Source organism: Ochotona princeps, chromosome X, assembly GCF_030435755.1.
Source record: "Ochotona princeps isolate mOchPri1 chromosome X, mOchPri1.hap1, whole genome shotgun sequence".
Lineage (NCBI taxonomy): Eukaryota > Metazoa > Chordata > Mammalia > Lagomorpha > Ochotonidae > Ochotona > Ochotona princeps.
Genome location: NC_080865.1, coordinates 70,816,972 through 70,838,121, shown reverse-complemented (window position 1 = coordinate 70,838,121; position 21,150 = coordinate 70,816,972). Strand labels below are relative to the sequence as shown.

Below are 21,150 nucleotides of genomic sequence, written 5' to 3'. Positions count from 1 at the left end.
GTTTCCTTTGATAAATTTTATTGATCATTTTCTGAAGAACTTAACTTGTGTTACATTGATTATTCTCTTCTGGTGTTGCTTTCACATTTCTGATTCTTATTTATACCTACTTTCTTACATCTTTCTGGTTGTATTGAGTTTATTTTATTTCTAGTTTGAGGTGTAAATTTAGACTATTGATTTGAGAACTTTTCTGGTGTACAATAGAAACGTTCAATGCTATAAATATCTCTTAGCTCTACCTTAGCTGTATTCCATATGTCTTGTTTTGTTGTGATTTCATTCTGTTCTGTATACTTAAAATTTCTTTTGTGACTCTCTGCCACATTCTACACATTCATCCTGTGTTCATATTAGTAGCCAGCCCCTCTAAAGTTGACTCCTTGAGTAAACTTGTTCTGGCTGTTTATTTTTTTTCTTTTGTAAACATTCCTGTTTGACCCATGTGTTATTAAGAAGTATGTTGTTTAGTTTCCAAATCTTTTGAGATTTTTTTCCTTTCCATATTAATGTCTAGTTTGGCTCCATTATGGTCAGAGAGCATGTTCTATATGATTTGAAGGGTTTTTTTTATTATTAATTACATTGCATTATGTGACACAGTTTCATAGGCTCTGGGCTTCCCCCAACCTCTCCCCGTGCCCCCCCGCCCCCCCATGGTGGATTCCTCCACCTTGTTGCAGTATTACATTTCAAATTCAGTCAAGATTCTTTCTTTGCAAACATATACCAAGCATAGAGTCCAGCATCTTATTGTCCAGATAAATTCAATGGTTTCTTGGGGAGACCATCTCTGGTCTGAAGGTAGAGCTGGCAGAGTATCATCCCGATCAATTGAAAGCCCCAACACAACATCAACAACAATTTACAACATTATGGGATTAATTGACATGGTATTGAGTAATCAATATGTTAAAAATTGCAAGTTCTTAACCACATCCTGTGACTACTTCATTGACCCTTCAATTTTTGTTTATACACAGAACCGGCTGCTATACACCTTAAAATGGTTATAGGGTACTCTTCAGCTGTCTCGTGTTTATTTTCATTTTAGTAATTAGCAGTTTATAGTGTTGAAGCATAATTTTGCTGCACTTGGCAAATTTTAGGATAGTCTAAACTGGCTTATAAATCTAACAAGGCATATGTCAACAGTTGAGGTGCAGAACAGTTTTAGGAGGGGTGTGCAGGGTATCTTCACTAGGGTTATTTTCAATACCCTAGTGAGGAGTAACTAATCTTTGTGTCCTACCTAGTAAGGTATATGTGGATCCATGCTGACCGTTTCCTGTCTGGTTCTAAGCTTTCCTTGTATTTCTCAGTCTATCCTATTTTTTTTATTTGAGTTCTTTTATGTTTGTCTAGGTTTGCTTTGTAACTGAGGATATGATCTGCCATGGACACTTAAAAACTGCTTTTGTGGTTTTGTTTAATTTTGTTTTTGTTAATGGGTGCGATGTTTTCTATCATGTAGATTCTGTTACTTCAATAAGATTTCAAATTCTATATTCTTCTTGGCTTTTTCTGCCTAGTAGTTTATTTCAATGGCTTCTCAGCACTCACATCTATAACTATGGATTGTCTATGTATTGTCTATTTCTTCCTTTAGCTGTATCACTTTTTGTTTCATATATTTTTTAATATTTATTTTACTTGAAAGCCAAAGTTACAGAAAGGGGGAAGGGGTGGGGGAGAGAGAGAGAGATCTCTTCCATCCACTGGTTCACTTCCCAGATGGTTGTGACAGCCAGAGCTGGGCCAGTCTAAAGCTGGATCCGGGACCTTCTTCTGGGTCTCCCATGTTGGGTACAGGGACTCCAGGCTTTAGGCCATCCTCCACTGCTTTCCCAGGCCATACTCAGGGAGCTGAAAGGTTGAATGGGAAGTGGAGTGGCTGGTACATGAACCAGTGCCCATATGGAATGCCTACACTGCAGGTAGAGGGTTAAATTTTTATACCACCCTTCCAGCCCCTCTTCCCTATTTTTAAGGCTCTGTGTGTGTTTTAACGCAATTCTTTGTTTATTGATTGATTATAAGAGACAGAGAGAGATATCTTATCTATTGATTCACTCCTCAGGTGCCAGGAATACTTGCAGATGGGCCAGGTGGAAGCAGGAAAGCAGGAACTCAATCCAGATCACTTTCATGACAGAACTCCGATTCTTTTCAGCCATCATCACTACTTCCCTAGGGTTCACATTAGTAGGGAGCTGGAATCAGGAGCTGGAATCAGGAGCTGGAGCTCAGCATTGAACGCTGGTACTCTTGTGGGCATCTTAACTATCTGAACTACCAGGCCACATGCATGCCCCAAGCCTCTTACTATTTTGTTGCTAAACATTTAGGATTGCTAGCCTTCCTGATGCCTTAGTTTGTCATTATGTAATGTCTGTTTCTGGCAGTAATAATTTTTTGCCTTACAGTCTAGTTTTCTGATATTTATATTGTCATTTCCTGTAGAAAATGAATCCTGCAGGATATACATATTTTTCCATCCTTTTTCTTTCAACCTACCTGTATGTTAGAACTGAACTTTGCATGAACAGTGTATTGTTGAATTGATTTTTAACCACTCTGCCAATTGTTTCTTTTAATTGACATATTTATCGCATTTGTTTGTGTGATAATTACAGACACGTTAGAATTTAAGTCTGCCATTTTAGTGTTTCTATTTGTTATCTCTAATTTTTACTGTGTTTCTCTCTTTTTTAAAACCTTCCTATTGGCTGTTTGAATATTGTATTAGAGTTTCATTGTGTTCTGACTAGTGCTTTCTAATATATTTTTATTTTGTCTTACAAACTTTTGTTCTAGGTGTTGCAATATGTATGTATAAGTTAAAACAATCTAGTTGTATTAACAGTTTATACTTTGGGTAAAGCCTGGAGACCTTATTTTCACTTAATTCCCTTCAACCTTCTTGCCTTTTGAAGTATAACCATCTTAAATTTTTCCTCTATGTACATTGAGCATAATATAACATTGAAATGTAATTTTTGTTACATTTCAACCATCAAATATGATTTAAGAAACTTACTAGAATAGTATATTTAGCCCTGCATTTAACCTGTTTGATGTTATTCTTTCCTTTAGATGATGTTCTAAGCCTTCTTTTTTTGTTTCCTTTCTATTTAGCTAACCTTTCAGGGTAGGTTTTTTCGCAGTTAATGATTTTGATTAGACTTTGTGTGAGAATATCTTTATTTCCTCCTTATTTACAAATGACGTTTTCTCTAGAAATAGAAGTCATTGTCAATACTTTTGTCCTTCCAGTGCTTGCAAAATGTGTTTATTTCATATAGCCTTCATGCTTTTAGATGAGAAATATGCTGTAATTCATATTGATGCTCACTTTTAAGTAATGCATTTTGCTTCTCTGGTGCTGTCAATATTTTTTTCTTTAATGTTTCCAGAAGTTTAATTATTATGTACCTTAGCATGGGTTTGTTTGAGTTACTTGGAGTTTGTTCAGTTTTTTGAATCTGTTGGTTGATATCTTTTGCCAAATATGGGGACTTTTAAAGATTTATTTATTTATTTATTTATTTATTTTGAAAACAGCTACAAAGAGAGAGAGAGAGACAATCTTCCAGTGTTGGTTTACTACCAAGATGGCCATGATGGCCAAAATTCTACCAAGCCAAAGCCAGGAGCCAGAAACAACTTCTAGGTCTGTCACCTGAGTGGCAGGGCCCCAAAGATTTAAGGCATCTTCCACTCCTTTTCCAAGGCAATTTTCAGAGTAGCTGGATAGGAAGTTCAGTAGCCAGCACATGGGACATAACATAGCACCTATATGGGATGCTAACATTGCAGAGGTGACTTTACCAACTATACCACAATGATGGACGGGGATACTTTGTTTAAACTTTTTTGGGTATTTTTTTGGTTCCCTTCTCTTTTCTCTTTCTGGAAATCATATTTTACATTTTTATTATTGTCTTCCAGATTATTGAGATAATTTTTTATTTGTTTCTGCCTATGTTCTCTTTGTGGTCCTCAGGTTCACTGGTTTTTATCTTCTGACAACTCTTCTCTAATATTAAATCCTTCCAATAAGCTTGTTATTTCAGTTATTTTGTTTTTAAGTTTTATATTTAATAGTTGGTAGTTTTGCAGGACTTCCATTTCTTTCTTGAAATTTTAGTACTTTTTCATTTGTTTGAAAGAATTCAAAAACGCTTGTCTTTATGATGATTGATTTAAAATTCTTTTTGGATAATTCCAACATCTGGTACTTGTCAATGTTAGCATCCCTTGATTATCTTTGCTCTTCTGACTTGTGATGTTTCTGGTTATTTGTGTGATGGTTAGTATTTTATTGTGTCTAAGATATTTTGTCTATTATGTTAGGATAATTTGATTTCTATTTACATTTTTCCCCTCAGTCAGTTCACTTTCTGAGATGTATTGCAAGGTATGTGTGTGTGTGTGTGTGTTCATATTGCCACTATATTTTGTCTTCATCACCCCAGTAGATGAATAAAAGTGACACACACTGCCTCAACGCATATGGGTGATATGGTCGTTTAGCCATTGCCTTAGTCCCACTGACTAATTCCTCATGGAGGTACAAGCACTGTATCACTGCTTCTAATTTGAGATGAAAGCTCAGTGTTCACCTTGCCCCTGCAACCCTAAACCAAGGGACAATGGAGACCTGATGCATATTTCTTAGTTGCTGCTGGTAGAGGCAAAACCAGTTTCCTATTGTATGCCACTCATGCAAGGAGAAATGGGGCATGAACTACTCTATCTCAAACCATGTCATTCAGCCTCATTAATGATGTTTTGGTATGAAGGCTTAGCACTCTGCTGGGTTGTGCTTACACAAGACTTGTGGAGAAAAGAGAGTACTTACTTAGCCTTTCTTTATCCTGCCTTGGTTGTATCCGTGGGTAAAGAAGTCAAGCCATCCCACAGAACCTTGCTGACCCTGGGGCTAATGGGAAGTTGAGTCCTTGCTAACCCCAAATTCCATTACCTTGTTCAGTCTTAACGACAGACAGATGGGCATAGATGTTCAATCCTGCGCTATTTACTATTGACACCAGAGGCAAGGAGAGAAGCCTACTGGAGACTAAGTCGGCTTCACTCTGCATCATTAACTTGAGTTTTATTGCTGCTTGGTGGAGATTAAGATTCAGCCTAGAGCCTATAGACAGTACCCTGCTGGGAAAATTGGAGTACTGCCTGCTTCTGCTAGGGCTGAAATTGTGATGATTACCTTCTCAGTGAGCCCTACCAACAGTTTCCCATCTCAGAATTAGAAAATGGCTTGGGTCCACTGACTATGGGATCAAAGATCAGCTAGCTACTCAACCTTTTTAATACCACTTGGCCATGGAATTGGGAGTTTCACATGGTTCCACCCTGTTGGGGAGACCCACTCTGTCACAACTATACAGGTAATGGAGGAATGTATTACTTTGACCAAAAAGTGGAGGAAGAAAAAGTTCTATCTCATTGACCCTATCTACCTACAAGGAAACTTCTTCCAACCTTACTCAGCTGGGATTGGTGATAGAGAGGGAGCAGACTGTGGAACAGTCTCCAGCTCTTAGAGCTTTAACATTCTATTGATAAATCCTTATTTGCTATATTCCCTTAAGATAATCACTCGAGATTTGAATGACGGTTTTGTTTCTGTCATTTTTACCAGTAAAGATAATTTTGTTGGGCAGCAAATATGAGAAACTCTTCACATGCCATTTTCTCCTCAGAATCCTCTTGATGTTGTTCGTTAAAAAATATGGCCATACTTTTAATAGTATGACTATATGAGTCTACTGCATCATTTTACTTTTTAGTTCGATAACGACTCCTGTGATGACATATGGACACCTGGGAGGTCTGGTGAACCAGTGGAGCCTTGATCTAGAGGAACAAGATAAACAGTTTCTTTTTCAAGCCATGCTAGTCAATGCTTGGGACCACATCTTGGTTGAGAATACTGAGAAGGTAGGAACATATTCCATTAATCTACCTACATTTTCATATGCTTGCAAGAGAATATGCCTGGTTATTTTTGTAGGTAACGTTCTATGCTAGCATTAATGAGAAACATTAGGATACTTTCCTTAGATTCTTAATGCCCTGAATTGGGAAAGCTTTCATATTTGGAATGTATTTGAGAAAATTAATATTGTGTTAAAATTATTAAATACATTTCACTCTGACTTTATATTTTTATTTTGGTTTGTAGATTATTGCCTTGCATGAAGAGGTGCAAAAAGTGAAACTGGCTCAGAAAAGGTAGGACCTTAGATTTTCCCAGACTGAAAGAATATACACTAATCACCTTTTTGATCAGTTTGATTAGCCCTTCTATTGACATGTTTTACTCAGGTTGGAAGAAAAACTGAACATTATCCTGTCAGAGCAGGAGGAACTGGAAGATGTGTTGACTCCTTTGGAGAAAGCTGTGGAGAAGCAACAGGGATCTGTTTCTCTTCAGCATACACAGGAGGAGCATGAGAGGATGTAAGTCACTGAATAAAAATCAAGGAATGGGGCAGGACTTATGTAATATGAAAGCATTCCAAACAGGGAGGATGGAGAGTTTAATTATAAGGCACAGAATAAAAATTGATAGAAAAAAAGAAGTTCTTACAGTTAACTTTACTGATTTGTTTGCTTTCTGTTTATTGTTTTCTAGATGCTTTAAAATGAAGAAAATGACTGGAAATTTTGTTTCTTGGCATTTTACATATTTATGAAACTTATACATATTCACTATAAATCTTTATACTTGTCCAGTTTGTCTTTATATTTATTACTGGATGTTTGTGATCTATTTATGTCAAATCTTCTAAATTTAATATTGATACATTTGTTTAATAATAAATCATTTGTTATATTAAAGTTAATTTGTGTATCTATGGCCATATTGTATAACTGTCAAAATAGAAATTTTTGTCAGTGTCTTCAGCTATTTATATTTTATTTGTGTGTAATATTCTGCATTTACCTTCTGTTGATATTGTGCCAGTATTCCCATAGTAACTTTTTTCCTCCGAAACTGAGATCTGATAATTAAGTCAATTTATAAAGTGCTAGAGTTTGTATGAATGCATTACACAATCTGGATTGAGACTACTCTTTTTATCAGTGGTTCATTAGTGAGTTAACACTAAGCTTATTTTTAAAAGGCTTGCAATTTACTCTTTTTGTAGGAACATTAGGTATGGTAAGTACAGCTAATCTCTATAGTTCTAGTTCCGTTTCTACTTTAGTATTTCTGCTTCTGTGGATTTTTTTGTTCTTTGCATTGCTTCCTATGCATTTTATCATTTTGCAATATATAGAATGACATTTTTAGCTAGGTGATCCTAATTGTACTTCATTTTTTGTAACCAAAACTTTAATTCCAAGGATTCTCAGAAAAACATAATAAAAATGACAGCATGATAAAAAAAAATCTGGCAGTGTAACTCAGATTTCAGCTCTACAATGGAACCTTAATCTGGCAGAACTTGGATAATTTTTGAAATTTCAGATTTCCTAAGAAAGACTTACACAAACAGCTAAGTATTCTGCACTGTAATTATGTAAAGAACCTATAACCTAAGCAAAAATAATCATTCTCAAAACTTGCTAGAATCTATAACTACTTGATAACCTCTCCCAGGGTGAGACTAGGTGAATTCTGTAATCTATTTGAAGGCTGCAGCTTTTACTTTTACCTGCTGACTTGCATCATGGAAGCTTTTAAAAACTGCTTATGCATAGCTGCATAGTATAAAGCAGCTATGGAAAAATACATCTTAGTTCAATTTTTGACCGTGTTGTTTCTACAATATTAAAACATCATGCTTTGTTTATCTGAGCAGGGTTTAGAGGTCATCAGCGTATGCAAGACTAGAGCTTAAAAGTAAATTCAATCTTGTTTAAGGGAACATTGCAAAATAGCAATTCTTGATATTACATGCCTCATATGATCTATTTCAAACCATACAGAATTGCATCTTCATTTGCAACCATTCCAAGAGACAAATTTGAATAGCCAAAACATATATTTACCAAGCTTTTGAAATCCCAAACAAAACTTGAATTTTCTGTGTATACTTCTATTAAATGAAGTCATTTCCCTCCATACCACTTATCTCCCTAATTATAATTTAAAAGAAGTCTGTGGAACATCAATTGCTCTTTTGTAGTCAGATTTATATTGTGATAAAATCTTCACTAGAGTCTGCAGCAATCTAGGCAACCATGAACAAAGGGTAGCTATAAATTGATTGACTCTTTTCATCTTTGTAGACATTAAGGTTGAAAAATGCTCTTGACCAATTTTAATTTTCATAAATATATTCATTGATTGTGTGCATGTGCACACATGGGTGTGTGTTAACAGGGCAGGTGAAAATCTTAAGACCTTAGACAACTAATTGATTTATGGAATCTGGAATCTGAGATATCTGCCTTTGATTATCGTAAAGCTCACTTCTCAAATATCTTTTGTTGCTTGATATTGTATATTGACTGAAAATCTATGTATTTAAGAACATAGAAGACATTTCATTGTTTATTGGATAGTACCAGACACTGAATAACTTTGCTAAGTGTCCAACCTAAAAAGAATTACTTTACTGTAGAGCTCTCCAGAGAGTAAGTAGGTGACAGTAAAAATAGCAAAATGGACAAAACCTTCATCTTTGGGGTCTTTTTAGAATACGATATTAATGATATTATCAATAGCATGAATGTTGCATCCATGAAAATGTACTGTTGATGATAACTGAGACCTTCCAAGAAAGTAGAGAAATTAGAACAAATTCAGTTGGCAGTATTAGCTTTGTACGTAATGACAATAGCAATGTGTGTATGTGTGAATATGTGTGTGTGCGTGTATAAAGAGTGAAGAGACTTCTTGTTAATCAATTTTACCTATCTTTTCAGTTACAGATTAGCACAGAATATAGATGTTCAGCTGAAACAAATGTCCAAAGATCTCGAGGACATCATTAACCACCTGAACGCATTTGAAATTCCTGATAACACTACTGACCCGGTATGTTTACTACTTTGTGTATTTAGACAACCAGGATTTAATATGAAAATGCCATTCTCTGGTTCTCTTAGTTCTTTGCCTCGTCCTGTACCCTGTGGTGCTCCAGACTGTGCCTCTAGAGATAGGACGCTCTTACACCTCATTAGTGGGGCAGGAAATCTTTGGAGGCAGAAAAGATTGTAAGGTTTCTGTGGTTACTCACTGGAGGGTGAAAAAACAGCTTTGTTACAAAAACTTGCAAAATTTACTTCCTTGTTCCTCACATAAATATATCCCTGTACTTATTTTTCTGTTAACTTAACCATTAGCTAGTTTATTCTTTTCTTTTGCATGTTTATTTTCTTATTTGTATAAATATCAAGTATCTCTGAGAATATCCAGGCAATCCCGAATTAATCATTAGATTATGTCCTAAATGTTTGATAAATCAAATATTTGAGACTTAGCATGTGTTTTTCCATAGCAACTTTGTTGAATATAGTTATTAGGTTTCTACCTGTTCCATAGAAAACTGATTAGCTCATAATGTAAATGTATTATGTCATGGAAAAATCAACTCAGACTTGCTAGAGTTGAATTGCCATGAGTCAGTTTGGTGGTAAAAAGGATTATGCTTTTCCACCTTTTCCTATATGACTATTTTAGTTGGAGTTTATTCCTCCAACTTTTTCACTTTTAGCAACTAAATGGAGTCTTCTTTCCCATTCCCATGCCATGTTAGAAATTATAAAAATAAATCATAAAAATGTTCCATTATAAGAATTTCTATTGTACTTTCTATTGGTTAATTATAATTAAGAATGAGGCAGGATATGCATAGGTGGTGACAAATGAGTGCTACACAAACATACACTTTCCAATAAAAAAATAGAACAAATCTTTTTAAAATAAGTGGTTGTTATTCCTTGGTAAACTCTGTCCAATTGTATTCAGACAGTTCTTGTTTATATGTACATTATTGACTTTTTAAATTATACAGACAGCATGTTACAGTTGAGAAAGCATTAAGATTTTAAGCTATTTAATCTCTGTGGGCCTTGGTTCCTTCTTTTGCAAAATGTCAGCAATAAACTACATGATCTTCAAGTCTTTTCTAGCTATAAAAAAGATGCCATTCTCTAGATGAATTTAAAGTTGAGCGAAGTCAAATATTACTCAGATTATCCATGATACCATCTCATTTTATGTTGACACAGATGATCTAGATTTTTAAAAATAGAGATTTTGCTTTAATGAAAGATTAGATCACCATTAAAGTTTCAAAACATCACTGTGATAGAGTTTTGATGCATAGATAAATATGTGCAGATTTAGACATGAAGCAAGGAGGCTGATATCTAGTTCATGTTGAATCAATACTGACTGTTCTCAATAAAATAAAAGGGGACTGTAATTCTACCTTGCCCCCCCCCCTTTTTTTCTACTTAGCCCTGGATTGTTTTACTTTATTTTTGTGTTGAAAATGTATTTATTTGGAAGGCAGAGTTACACAGAAAGAGAGAAACTGAGGAGGGACATAGAAAAAGGGAATGTCCGGTCAAAGCCAGGAACCAGGAGATTCATTTAGGTCTCCCACGTGGGTGGCAGGGCTCAGATACCTGGAACATCTCCCACTTCTTTTCCTAGGCCATTAGCCGGGGGCTGGATTGGAGCTTGTGTTGCCAAAACAGGAATAATAGCCCTTGTGGGATGCCAGCAATTGCAGGCAGCAGCTTTACCTGCTGTGTCACAATGCTGGCCCCGGTTTTACTTTAGTAATGGACAGTAAATGATTTAAATCTTTTTTGTTTTTTCTGGTAGTAGTGATTGGGGTGTTCAAAAGATTAGTGAATTGCTTGATGATAAGAGATCAGCAACTCATCTGTTTTCTTAGCATAGATAATTGAACAGGAAGCAGAAACATTTTGCTGGACAATAATATTTCTGTAGATAATTTATTATAACCAGATCAGCAAAGTTTCGTAACAGTGGACCATATACCAAAGCAGAAAAGTAGCAGTAGTATGTTCTAATATTCATGGTGTTAGAATTTATCCCTGTTTTTGTTTTCCTGTTATTTAGGAGAAATGGGAGCTGACCTAATATATAAAATTTTGGTTAACAAGCCTGGCTTGTGCTCTGTGTTACTCAGTCACATTTTATCATAAAATCTGTGGAAAAAACAGCAAGTCAAGTCACGTGTTTTATCAGTATCCTATTGATATACTGCTATATGTCTTTTCTAGTATTTTTGATTTGCTGCTAAAAATAATTACTTTTGTTTCAAACAATACTGGAAGCACATTTATTTAGATTTTTGTATTTTCAATAGATGTTCTTTCATGATTTTTCCCAAATATTTTAACAATTCTCCAAAAAAACCCAAGTTTTAATGCTGTTATCATATTTCATCAGCTGTGACATTATGAAATACAATCATTTTTATTTGCTGGAGATATTGCTTCTAATTGTGGACCAATATAACCATTTAGACCAATTATTATCAATGATATTTACTGTTTAAGTTTATTTTTTTATTTTGATTTGAACAGCAGAGTTGCAGAAAGAGGACATAGAGAGATGTTCTCCATTTGCTAGTTCACTTCCAGTGCTGGAACTGAGCCAGTCTGAAGCCAGGTGCTTCTTCTGGGACTCCCGCATGGGTGCAGGGGACCAGGAACCCAGGCCATCATGTGCTGCTTTCTCAGGCCATAAGCAGGGAACTTGATCTGGAATGGAGCAGTGGGGACACGAACCAGTACCTACGTGGGTTTCCAGCACAACAGATGGAAGTTTAGCCTACTATGCCATGCTGCCAGCCCCTAATTATCACTTATATTTAGATTTTTAAATTTTTTTGAAAAAGATTGATTTACTTTTATTGGAAGGGCAGATTTACAGAGAGAAGGAGAGACAGAAAGATCCTCCATCCACTGGTTCACTCCCCAGATGGCCACAGTGGCCAGAGCTAAGCTAATCTAAAACTAGGAGCCAGCAGATTCTTCCTAGTCGCCCATGTGAGTGCAGAGTCCCAAAGATTTGGGCCATGCTCTACTACTTTCCTAGGCCACAAGCAAGGAGCTGGATGGGAAGTGAAACAGCCGGGACATGATATGGGATCCCTGTGCTTGCAGAGGGAGGATTATTCAGTAGAGCCATCACACCAGGGCCTATATTTAGATTTGATTATTTCCTCTGGATAGACTCCTAGAAATCAAATATTTAGTCAAAAAGTATGAATATTTTAAAAACTTTGAGTATTATTATTAAAACACACATTTTGAAAGGTTGAGAGGTTGAGTCAATCTATGCTACTATTGGCTATATATAAATGTGCTTATTTTTCCCACATCCATAATCTGAAAATATAAAATATGAAAATACTTGAAAATCTGGAATTTTGAGAACTTGCAGGATACCAGAAGTGAAAAATTACATGCCTGACCTCTTATAACCCTGTTTATGATCAAATGCAGGGGCAAGTGTTTGGCTTAGTGATTAAGATACCATATTAAAGTGTATGGATTTGACTCCCAGTTGAAGCTTTCTATTTCTGCTTATTGCCATTTCAGACCCTTTGGGGTCAAGATGTGATGACTCAATATGGTTTCTGCTACCCATGTGGGAGACCTAAATTGAGTTTTTGGCTCCCCAGCTGTGAGCTGGCCCAGTCTTATCATTTTGGGTATTTGACGAGTGTATCAATGAATAAAAGTTCTGTCTCTTTGCCTCTTAAATAAATAATAAATTGTTTAAATGGAGATAAATTTGAAATACTGTTTTTAAAATAAAATTGCTTTCAGACTATGTGTATAAGATGTATATGAAACATTAATGAATTTGTATTTAGTCCTGGTCCCTATCCTCAAGATATCTCATTATGTATATGCAAGGTCTGGCCTGTTGGCTGAGTGGCTAATTCCTCGCCATGCACGTGCTGGTATTCCATATGGGTGCTGGTTTGTGTCCCAGCTGTTCCACTTCCCATTCATCCACCTGCTTGTGGCCTGGGAAAGTAGTAGAGGATGGCCCAAAACTTTGGGACCCTGCACCTGTGTGGGAGACCCAGAAGAGGCTCCTGGCTCCTTCAGATTGGCTCAGCACCGGCAATTGCAATCATTTGGGAAGTGAACCAGCAGAGGGAGGATCTTTCTCTCTTTCCTCTCTGTATATTTGCCTTTACAATAAAAAATAAATAAATCTTTTAAAATATATCTAATTATGTTAGATATATTTTAAAAGATTAAGGGGCTGGTTCCCGCGCCGGACAGCTACTCCCAATGGAGAGTGTGGGCTGGGATAAAGACAGACTAGACTATGCAAGGCCACAACACCTGTGCGCTGCACGTGGACTAGATCAGGGAAAAGCCAGGCTGGGCTGATTATTCCTGCTGGTGCAAGCATAAATTAGAGTGGGTGAGGGATGTTTGGGCATAGCCGCAGAAGCTGGCACTGGGGACTAATTCTGTCAAGTCAAACCACAGAACCACCTAAAGAGTGCATAAACCGGGACAGAGAGACCTGGGAGGGAAAAAGTGGGTTCCCCCTTCTTGGATCACTATTCCCGTGGGAGGGCATGAAAACTAGGACGGGGGCTGGGATGGCTAGATAGAGAGGCACTCAACAACACCCGTGAGGGCTGGATGGTTGAGTTGGTTAGATAGAACTAAGCTTTAATACCCATTGACAAGTGCCAGAGCCAAATGGGATGGGGGACAGACTGGTCTTCTGCTACACATACTGGCAAACCAGGGTAGGGGGCGGGCCTGATGGGGGTTATTGTGGGTCGCCCCGACTAGGCTGCAGCTCCCACTGGTTTGTGTGAGGGCCGAGTACATGCTGGGCAGAACCAGACTGGACTGCAACACCCATTGGTTCCAGTGCAACTCGGGACTGAAAACAGAACCAACCCAGCAATTGCAACCACCAGCTGATCGGGGTGATGGACTGTGCCGGGCCCTGTGCTTGCTAGCACATACAAGAATCTAGTCTGGGAATACCTCAAAGTTTCTTTGGAGATCTCCCCAATCAAACTGCTGGACTCAGAACTCTGATCAAGAAAAGACAGAAGACAGAGCAGATCAATCATTCATCTCAGCTATATGTTGGCAGCGATATATGGGGCAAACGGAGACTTTATGATGGACCATATCAATCAGTGGACGACCTCATCGAGCAAAACTGGCAGCGATTCATAACCGGAGAACTATTAACACCACTCGAGCACATATCTCAGAGCATGCCCCACATTGGGGACTTGGGGTGGGCGGGAAACCGGGTGGGGCTTCTCCCTCAATATCCCCCTTTACCTCAGATACATGATGGAAACAATATGGACATAATAGTATTACCCACTTCCCTATCCCCCTGAACCTTTTTTTTCTTTTTCTTTCTTTAACTGTAATTAACTATGTAAAGATTGTCAACAACAACACAATAAAATAGATTAAAAATATATATATATCTAATTATGTATATGCAAGATATTTCAAAATTTGAAAAAATGAAATATTTATATTCCTGAGTATTTCAGCCAGGGATACGAAACCTGTTCTTAACAACTGAGTGTAACTATCCATTTTTTTTTTAAAAAAAAAATTCTGTTGTTGATAGATGGTGCTGGTTTTAATTTTTAGATGATTTTTTTTCTTGTGAAATGTCTCTTAACATTTTTTATTTTGTACTATGACAGTCATTTTTTTAATCAAGTTATGGGTATCTGATTGCTAATAGTTACAAAATAATTATATCAAACATGTATAAAGGTAACAAACAAAAATTTGAAATACCATACAAATCTATTATTATTTGGTATATTCTCAGTTCATATGTTACCAAAAAATTAAATGTTATTTCCTAACTAATTACACCTAATGTTTGGTTATCACATCATAATAAATATAATCCAAAAGTCTTATGTGTACTTTTAGCTCCAGCAAATGTACAAAACTGTGAATGCTAATAAGTGCTCTCTGCAGTGGATTTGCTCAAAATGCAGGTGGGCATTTATTTGTATATGAAACGTTATGAATTTCAGGTAGGAAATGTAGATTGTGTGTTCCATAACCACACTTAACTTATATTATGTATATAATCAGATATACATATATATATATGTATATAATGAATTAAGTGACACTCCTATAATATATATGTCTTAAAGAACTATATGATATAGGAAGGATAAATTAGAAATTAATGAATATAGTAGATAAATGGGAACTAGGCAAGAGATGTAAGCAGAACTTACCCAAATATTCCTTTTTAGATAATTTTGACTTTGGGGTCATATAAATGTTTTATATACTCAAAAATTAAAAATAATGTGTAAATAATGGGTAGAAATACAAAGATCCAAATTAAAGACAGAGTGAAACCAAACAAACCTTAAAACTAATTTATGACAATCACTCAATTCAAATGACTTTTGAGCACAGTATTTTTGGATATTATTAGGATATCATCTTATAAAAAGAACTGAAAAGAAATCTTAAATATTCATATAGATTAATCTTTTTAAAATTATGATATCATTTGATATATGAGGCTGAGTTAAGCAAATGTGTAGGTATATTAATGGTAATATAAAGTCAGCATTTTCACTGAAAGATAAGAGATGGGAATTATTTCTCCTTTCTCTTGTATTTGCATTAGGAATTTGGATTACAGATGTCAGTAACGGATTCCTATTCCCTTGTAAACACAAGAGCTAGAAACAGTGACAGACACCCTAGTAGCAATGGATGTACCCAGCACCCAGATCTTGCTTTTTAAATACCGTTAAAACTAAAATAAACTGAGTCTTGGTAGGGAACTGTTTAATCTCAGACCACAGGTAGAGAAAAAACAAGGGATTTTTGTCCAAGAAAGCAAACATAGTTCAAAGACTAAGGCAGTTGTATCAGGAAGTCAGATTATGTTTGAAGGGATTCCCACTGGCCACATTATGATGGTTTGTTAAAAGTAGTGATAATAGTAAAGGATTATGGCTCACTGGAGGGAAAAAGAATGCTTGCTTCACAGTGATACTCAGAGAAACGGGGAGAGAGAGAGGGAGAGAGAAAGAACTGGAATGTATAGAGACATGCTAGTTACTACTTAGAAAAAGAATGATAGAAACCACCATGTAAAATATTTGAACAGATGCTGGCATTGTGGCAGAGTGGGTTCAGCTACCGTTTGTGAAGGTAAAATCCCATACGAATGCCAGTTCAACTATAAGCTGATTCAGTTGTGACCCAGCTCCCTGCTAGTGCACATGAGAAAGCAATGGAAGATGGCTCAAGTGTTTGCACACTTGTCACCCATGTGGGAGACCAGGATGGAATTCCAGGTTTCTGATTTCAGCCTGGCCTAGTCTTGGTGTAACTACCTTTCAAATAAATAAATAAATAAATAAATAAATCCTTTTATTTATTTTTTTTTTAATTTTACTCCTTTTTATTATTATTGTCATGTTATGATACCGTTACATAGGCCCTGGGATTTCCCTCACCCATCCCCAGCCGCCACCTCTTCACTGAGTTCCCCTATATTATTACTATAGTATAGTTCTTCATAAATAGCCATATGTCCACCATTGTGGGCATAGACAATGGCAGAGAATCTAGCATCATATTGCCAAAATACAGTAAACAGTTTCATTGAGATATGATACTCTCCATTACACAGTTATTCCCTTAAATGAAAAGCCACAAAACAAAATCAACAACAGGATGAAAAAAGAAATCAACAACGCCATGAAGTTAAATAATGTGCTATCAAATGACTAATGTGTTGCTGAAGAAATGAAAAAGAAAATCAAGAACCTTTCTTGAAGAAAATGATGCTACTGTATGATCTATGAGACATTGAAGAATTTAATGAGAAAGCAAGTGTTTTGAAGATGAAACTTTTAAAAAAAATCAAACTCCATGAGATAGTTTCCCCGATCTTTGTTGGTGAGATATGTCTCCTGTAGACAACAAATAAATGTTTTCTTTTTTAATTGTTGTCTACTAATCTATGATGCTTGATTGATGAGTTTAAGCCATTTACATTCAGGGTTGATATTAATGGATGGTGATTTGGTCCTGTCATGTTAGCAATGGATTGTTCATTGATTTAGTCTTCTGTTGTTATTTTAATGGGAGATTATTCACATTTTCCTTTGGTTTTGATGGGCGCTATTCCTCTTCTCTGTCAAGAGAACATCTTTAAGTATCATTTGTAGGGCAGGTTTGGAAGAGGCATATTGTTTGAGCTCTTACTTGTTGTGGAAGAATTTCATTTCATTTTCAAAGACAAAAGAAAGCTTTGCTAGGTACGTTATTCTGGGCCGACAATTTTTTGCTTTTAGAATCCAGAATGTGTCACTCCATTCTCTTCTGGCTTGTAGAGTTTCCTGTGAGAGGTCAGCTGTGAGTTTAATTGGCATCCCTTCATATGTCAGTTGATTTTTTTCATGTGCACATTTGAGGATCTTTTCCTTATGTTCAATTGAAGAGAGCTTGATTATCATGCGTCTTGGTGAAGATCACTTTTGGTCAAGCTTGTTGGGAGTTCTGTGCCCCTCCGGGATGTTGTTTCCCAATTCTTTCTCTAGATTAGGAAAATTTTCCCTTATTATTTCATTAAATACATTTTTAAACCCAGTTTCTTTTTCTGCACCTTCTAGGACTCCCATAACTCTTTTCTTTGGCCTTTTAATAGTGTCTCTTAATTCTTGAATACTGTTTTTAGCTTGACCCAGCTCTGCTTCCAGCTTTTTTTTGTTTCCCCCTGGTGAGAAAAAATATCTTTTAATTCTGAGATTCTTTCTTTTGCCTCCTTCATTCTATTTTGGAGACTTTCCACTGTACTTTTAATTTGCTCCACTGTATTCTTCATTTCTGATGTATCAGCTTTCATTTGATTCATTTCCTGTGTGGCATATTCCTTAAATTCCTTGAACTCCTGCTTTATGTGCTTCTTGTTGTTGATAAGAAGCTTTATAACAAGTGATTTGAATTCTCTATCCCCCATTTTCTCTATGTATTCCTCAGTTAATTCTGAGGTTGGCAAAGGGTTTTGCTCCTTTGCAGGATAGTCTTCAGTACTATATATATTCTGTCTTTGTCTCTTTTTGCTGTTGGTTGTGGTACTTCTGGTTAGCAGATTCTTCTCCTTGGGGCAGGTTTCTAAGTTGTGTCGCCCATAGGTCTATAGTTCAATTTTACTTATTGCAGTTGGTACACACAGCTCTTTGTTTGCAGTCACTTGTTTTTAAACCTTTGCCACACTGTACAAAATGGTGCCTGAAGTGCCACTGGTGGAGTTCTTGATCTGCTGGCCGTCCAGTCTGAGGGCTACTCAGACCTATATTGGGTAGAACCTGTTTGTTACAGTTCACTAAGCCAGAAATGAGTTCAGTCCCAGCTCAGTGCACGTCAGTCCTGTCCCATAGCCTTTGCCTTCTTTAAACAAAATGGCACCCAATTTGGCTCTAGGGGGTGAACTGGGCTGTGATATCCACTCTGTTCCCATACTGCCCATCTGACACCTGCTGCTCTGTCTCTGCTCTTGGTCAAATCAAACAGACCAGCAGGATGAGCAGTTCTATGTCTGGATTCACCTCCTGAGCTCCTGGTGTACGTCCCTTCCCACACTGTTGCTGATGGAGTTCTGGCTGCAGGTGCAATTCAGATCGTTGTTCGCTGAATCTGCACTAAATATTATGGGAAAGCAGCAAACACAGCAATGTCATGTTGCACTGACCAGATTCTCCAGCAACATTCAGCCAGCGTCAATCTTGAATCCTCCCATGGCCAGAGCTATACCAGAAGCTAGGTGGGAATGGGAATTCCAGTAAATCCTGTTTTAATGAACAAGTTCATCAGAATACTTTTATTATGTTTACTTGGATATTTTTTAAATGATTTCTTTTAAAGATGGAGAGGAGAGATATAGAAAGATGTCTTCCATCTGCTGATTCACTCCCCAAATGTCTGCCACAGCCCTAGTCAAAGCCAAGTGACTGGAGCTCTGAGTCTTTCTCAGGGACAGCAGGGGCCCAAGTACTTGGCTGTCCTGTGCCACTTTCCTAGCAGCATAGGAGCCGTGGCTTGAACTGGTGCTCAGACATGGGATGTGAGTGTGGCAGGTAATACCTTTAATACTTTTAACCCTTTGTTCCAGGACTGAAGTTGCTACTCTGATCTTAATTCCCTGCCTGAATCATAGGGTGTTTCAACTGTCAGTCATTCCTTAGCAGAAAAACAGTACTAGCACGAATTGTGAGTTACTGAGTTATTTTTTTCAACCAAATAAAAGATTTTCTTAAGCTCTAACTTACATAGCATGAGATTCACTCATTTTAGTTGTATAATTCCATGAGAAAACCACCATTTTACAGCCACAGAATAATAATTTATTCAGCGAAGAGTCATTAGTGAATGCTAAAGCCATTGAATTTAAGACTGTTGGGAAACAGGATATTAATGTAATCTCAAAAGTATCATTGTACATATTAAAAATGACAAATTTTAGCCTGGCAGAGTAGCTTAACCACTAAAATATTCACCTTGCAAATGTCTGGATCCCGTATGGATGCCAGTTCATGTCCCGTCAACCCCACTTCCCATCTAACTCCCTGCTTTTGGCCTGGGAAAGCAGTTGAAAATGGCCCAAAGCCTTGGGACCCTGCACCCGCATGGGAGACCCAGAAGAAGCTCCCGGCTTCGGATCAGCTCAGCTCTGACCATTGCAGCCACTTGGGGAGTGAATCATCAGATGGAAGATCTTCCTCTCTGTCTCTCCTCCTCTCTGTATATCTGACTTTCCAATAGAAATAAATAAATCTTTTTTTAAATGACAAATTTATAAAGATATATCTGGTATGTATCACTGTAATGAAGAAATACAGCTTAGCCTCACCAGTAATGGAGTAATTTGACGTGAATCTTTTGATCTGACATGATTAGTATGCAATATCACTTACCATTCTTAACAAAAGTGTTTAAGTTGAATGTAATCATAAGAAAGTAATCAGACATTATACATGTGAGAGATTCTGAAATGTGATGTAGTACTGTTCCCAAAATTGCTTAACCTGAGTATAATCAGAAGAAAATTCTACATTTGAGATAATTCTGAAAGATAATGGCTTGGACTCTTCAAAAATTTGGTCACAGTGACAAAAAAATTCAAAGCAATAATATATAAAGGAATGGGCTGAAATCATTTACAACAGTTAAGTCTACCGTGTTAACCATAGATAATGTATCAAAAATCAAAAAGACATTATTTAGGATGACTAGAAAAATTGAATATGAACTACATATTAAATGGTATTAAGGTTGTTCCTTTTCCTAGTTGTGACAGTTATTATTAGAAGATATATGTTATGCTGTGTAAGTAAAGTGTATAGTTTACCTTAAAGTTGTTGAGCCAGAAATCATTTATGTAAAGAAATAGATCTGGCAGTTTGTGGCAAGTTTTTAACAGTGAGTTTAATCTAGGTAAAAGTTATATGATTTAACTGATCTCTCAACTGTCTTATAGATTTAAAATGGAATATGATAAGATCTCAGGAATTGAGACAAGTGGAAGTTATTGAGAGTTACTATTTAAAAAAAAAAGAAATTAGGAGGAGAGATTGATTTCCTGTCCACTGGTTTGTTCCCAAATGCTGGCAATGCCCTGCCCTCCCCGCGCCCCAAGGTTGGGCTGAAGCTGGAAGTCTGAGATTCATATGAGATCTCTTGTCTAGTTGGCAGGCATCCAACTATTTGAGTCATTTGCACTGCCTTCCAGGGTCTGCATTAACGGGAAGCTAGAGTTAGGAGCTGGAGACACAAGTATCGAACTCCAGGTCTTCTGATATGACATGGCATCTGAATCATGAAGCTAAATATCCCCTCCAGAATTACTATTTTTAAGGATGAGCCCTTAAAATAAAACAGATTTTCTTATTTGACATTCTAAATTCCTCATCCTCTGCATTAATAGAGATCATCAACCATGAATTTCTTCAGCTTCTTTCATTTCCTGACATCCTTAGGTCATCGTTGACCTTTACTTCATTCTATTATAGAAGAAGAAATGGCCCATCTTTCTAAACTGTGTTTTGAATCATCAGAGAGAGTTTAAATTCTGTATTGCTTTAATATTCATTTTTAAAAATGACCTGATGGAGG

General features: G+C 36.7%; 1 protein-coding gene across 2 annotated transcripts in view; it reads left to right on the top strand.

Moving 5' to 3' along the window:
- Positions 1–21,150, top strand: part of NUP62CL (nucleoporin 62 C-terminal like) — a 100,165-nt gene that overhangs the window by 56,908 nt on the left and 22,107 nt on the right. For both annotated transcript variants that reach the window (XM_058658478.1, XM_058658477.1), the window contains exons 5-8: positions 5,814–5,964; positions 6,209–6,258; positions 6,352–6,486; positions 8,905–9,016. In XM_058658478.1, coding sequence (XP_058514461.1) covers positions 5,814–5,964; positions 6,209–6,258; positions 6,352–6,486; positions 8,905–9,016 — 448 coding nt within the window. The remainder of the gene's footprint in view (positions 1–5,813; positions 5,965–6,208; positions 6,259–6,351; positions 6,487–8,904; positions 9,017–21,150) is intronic.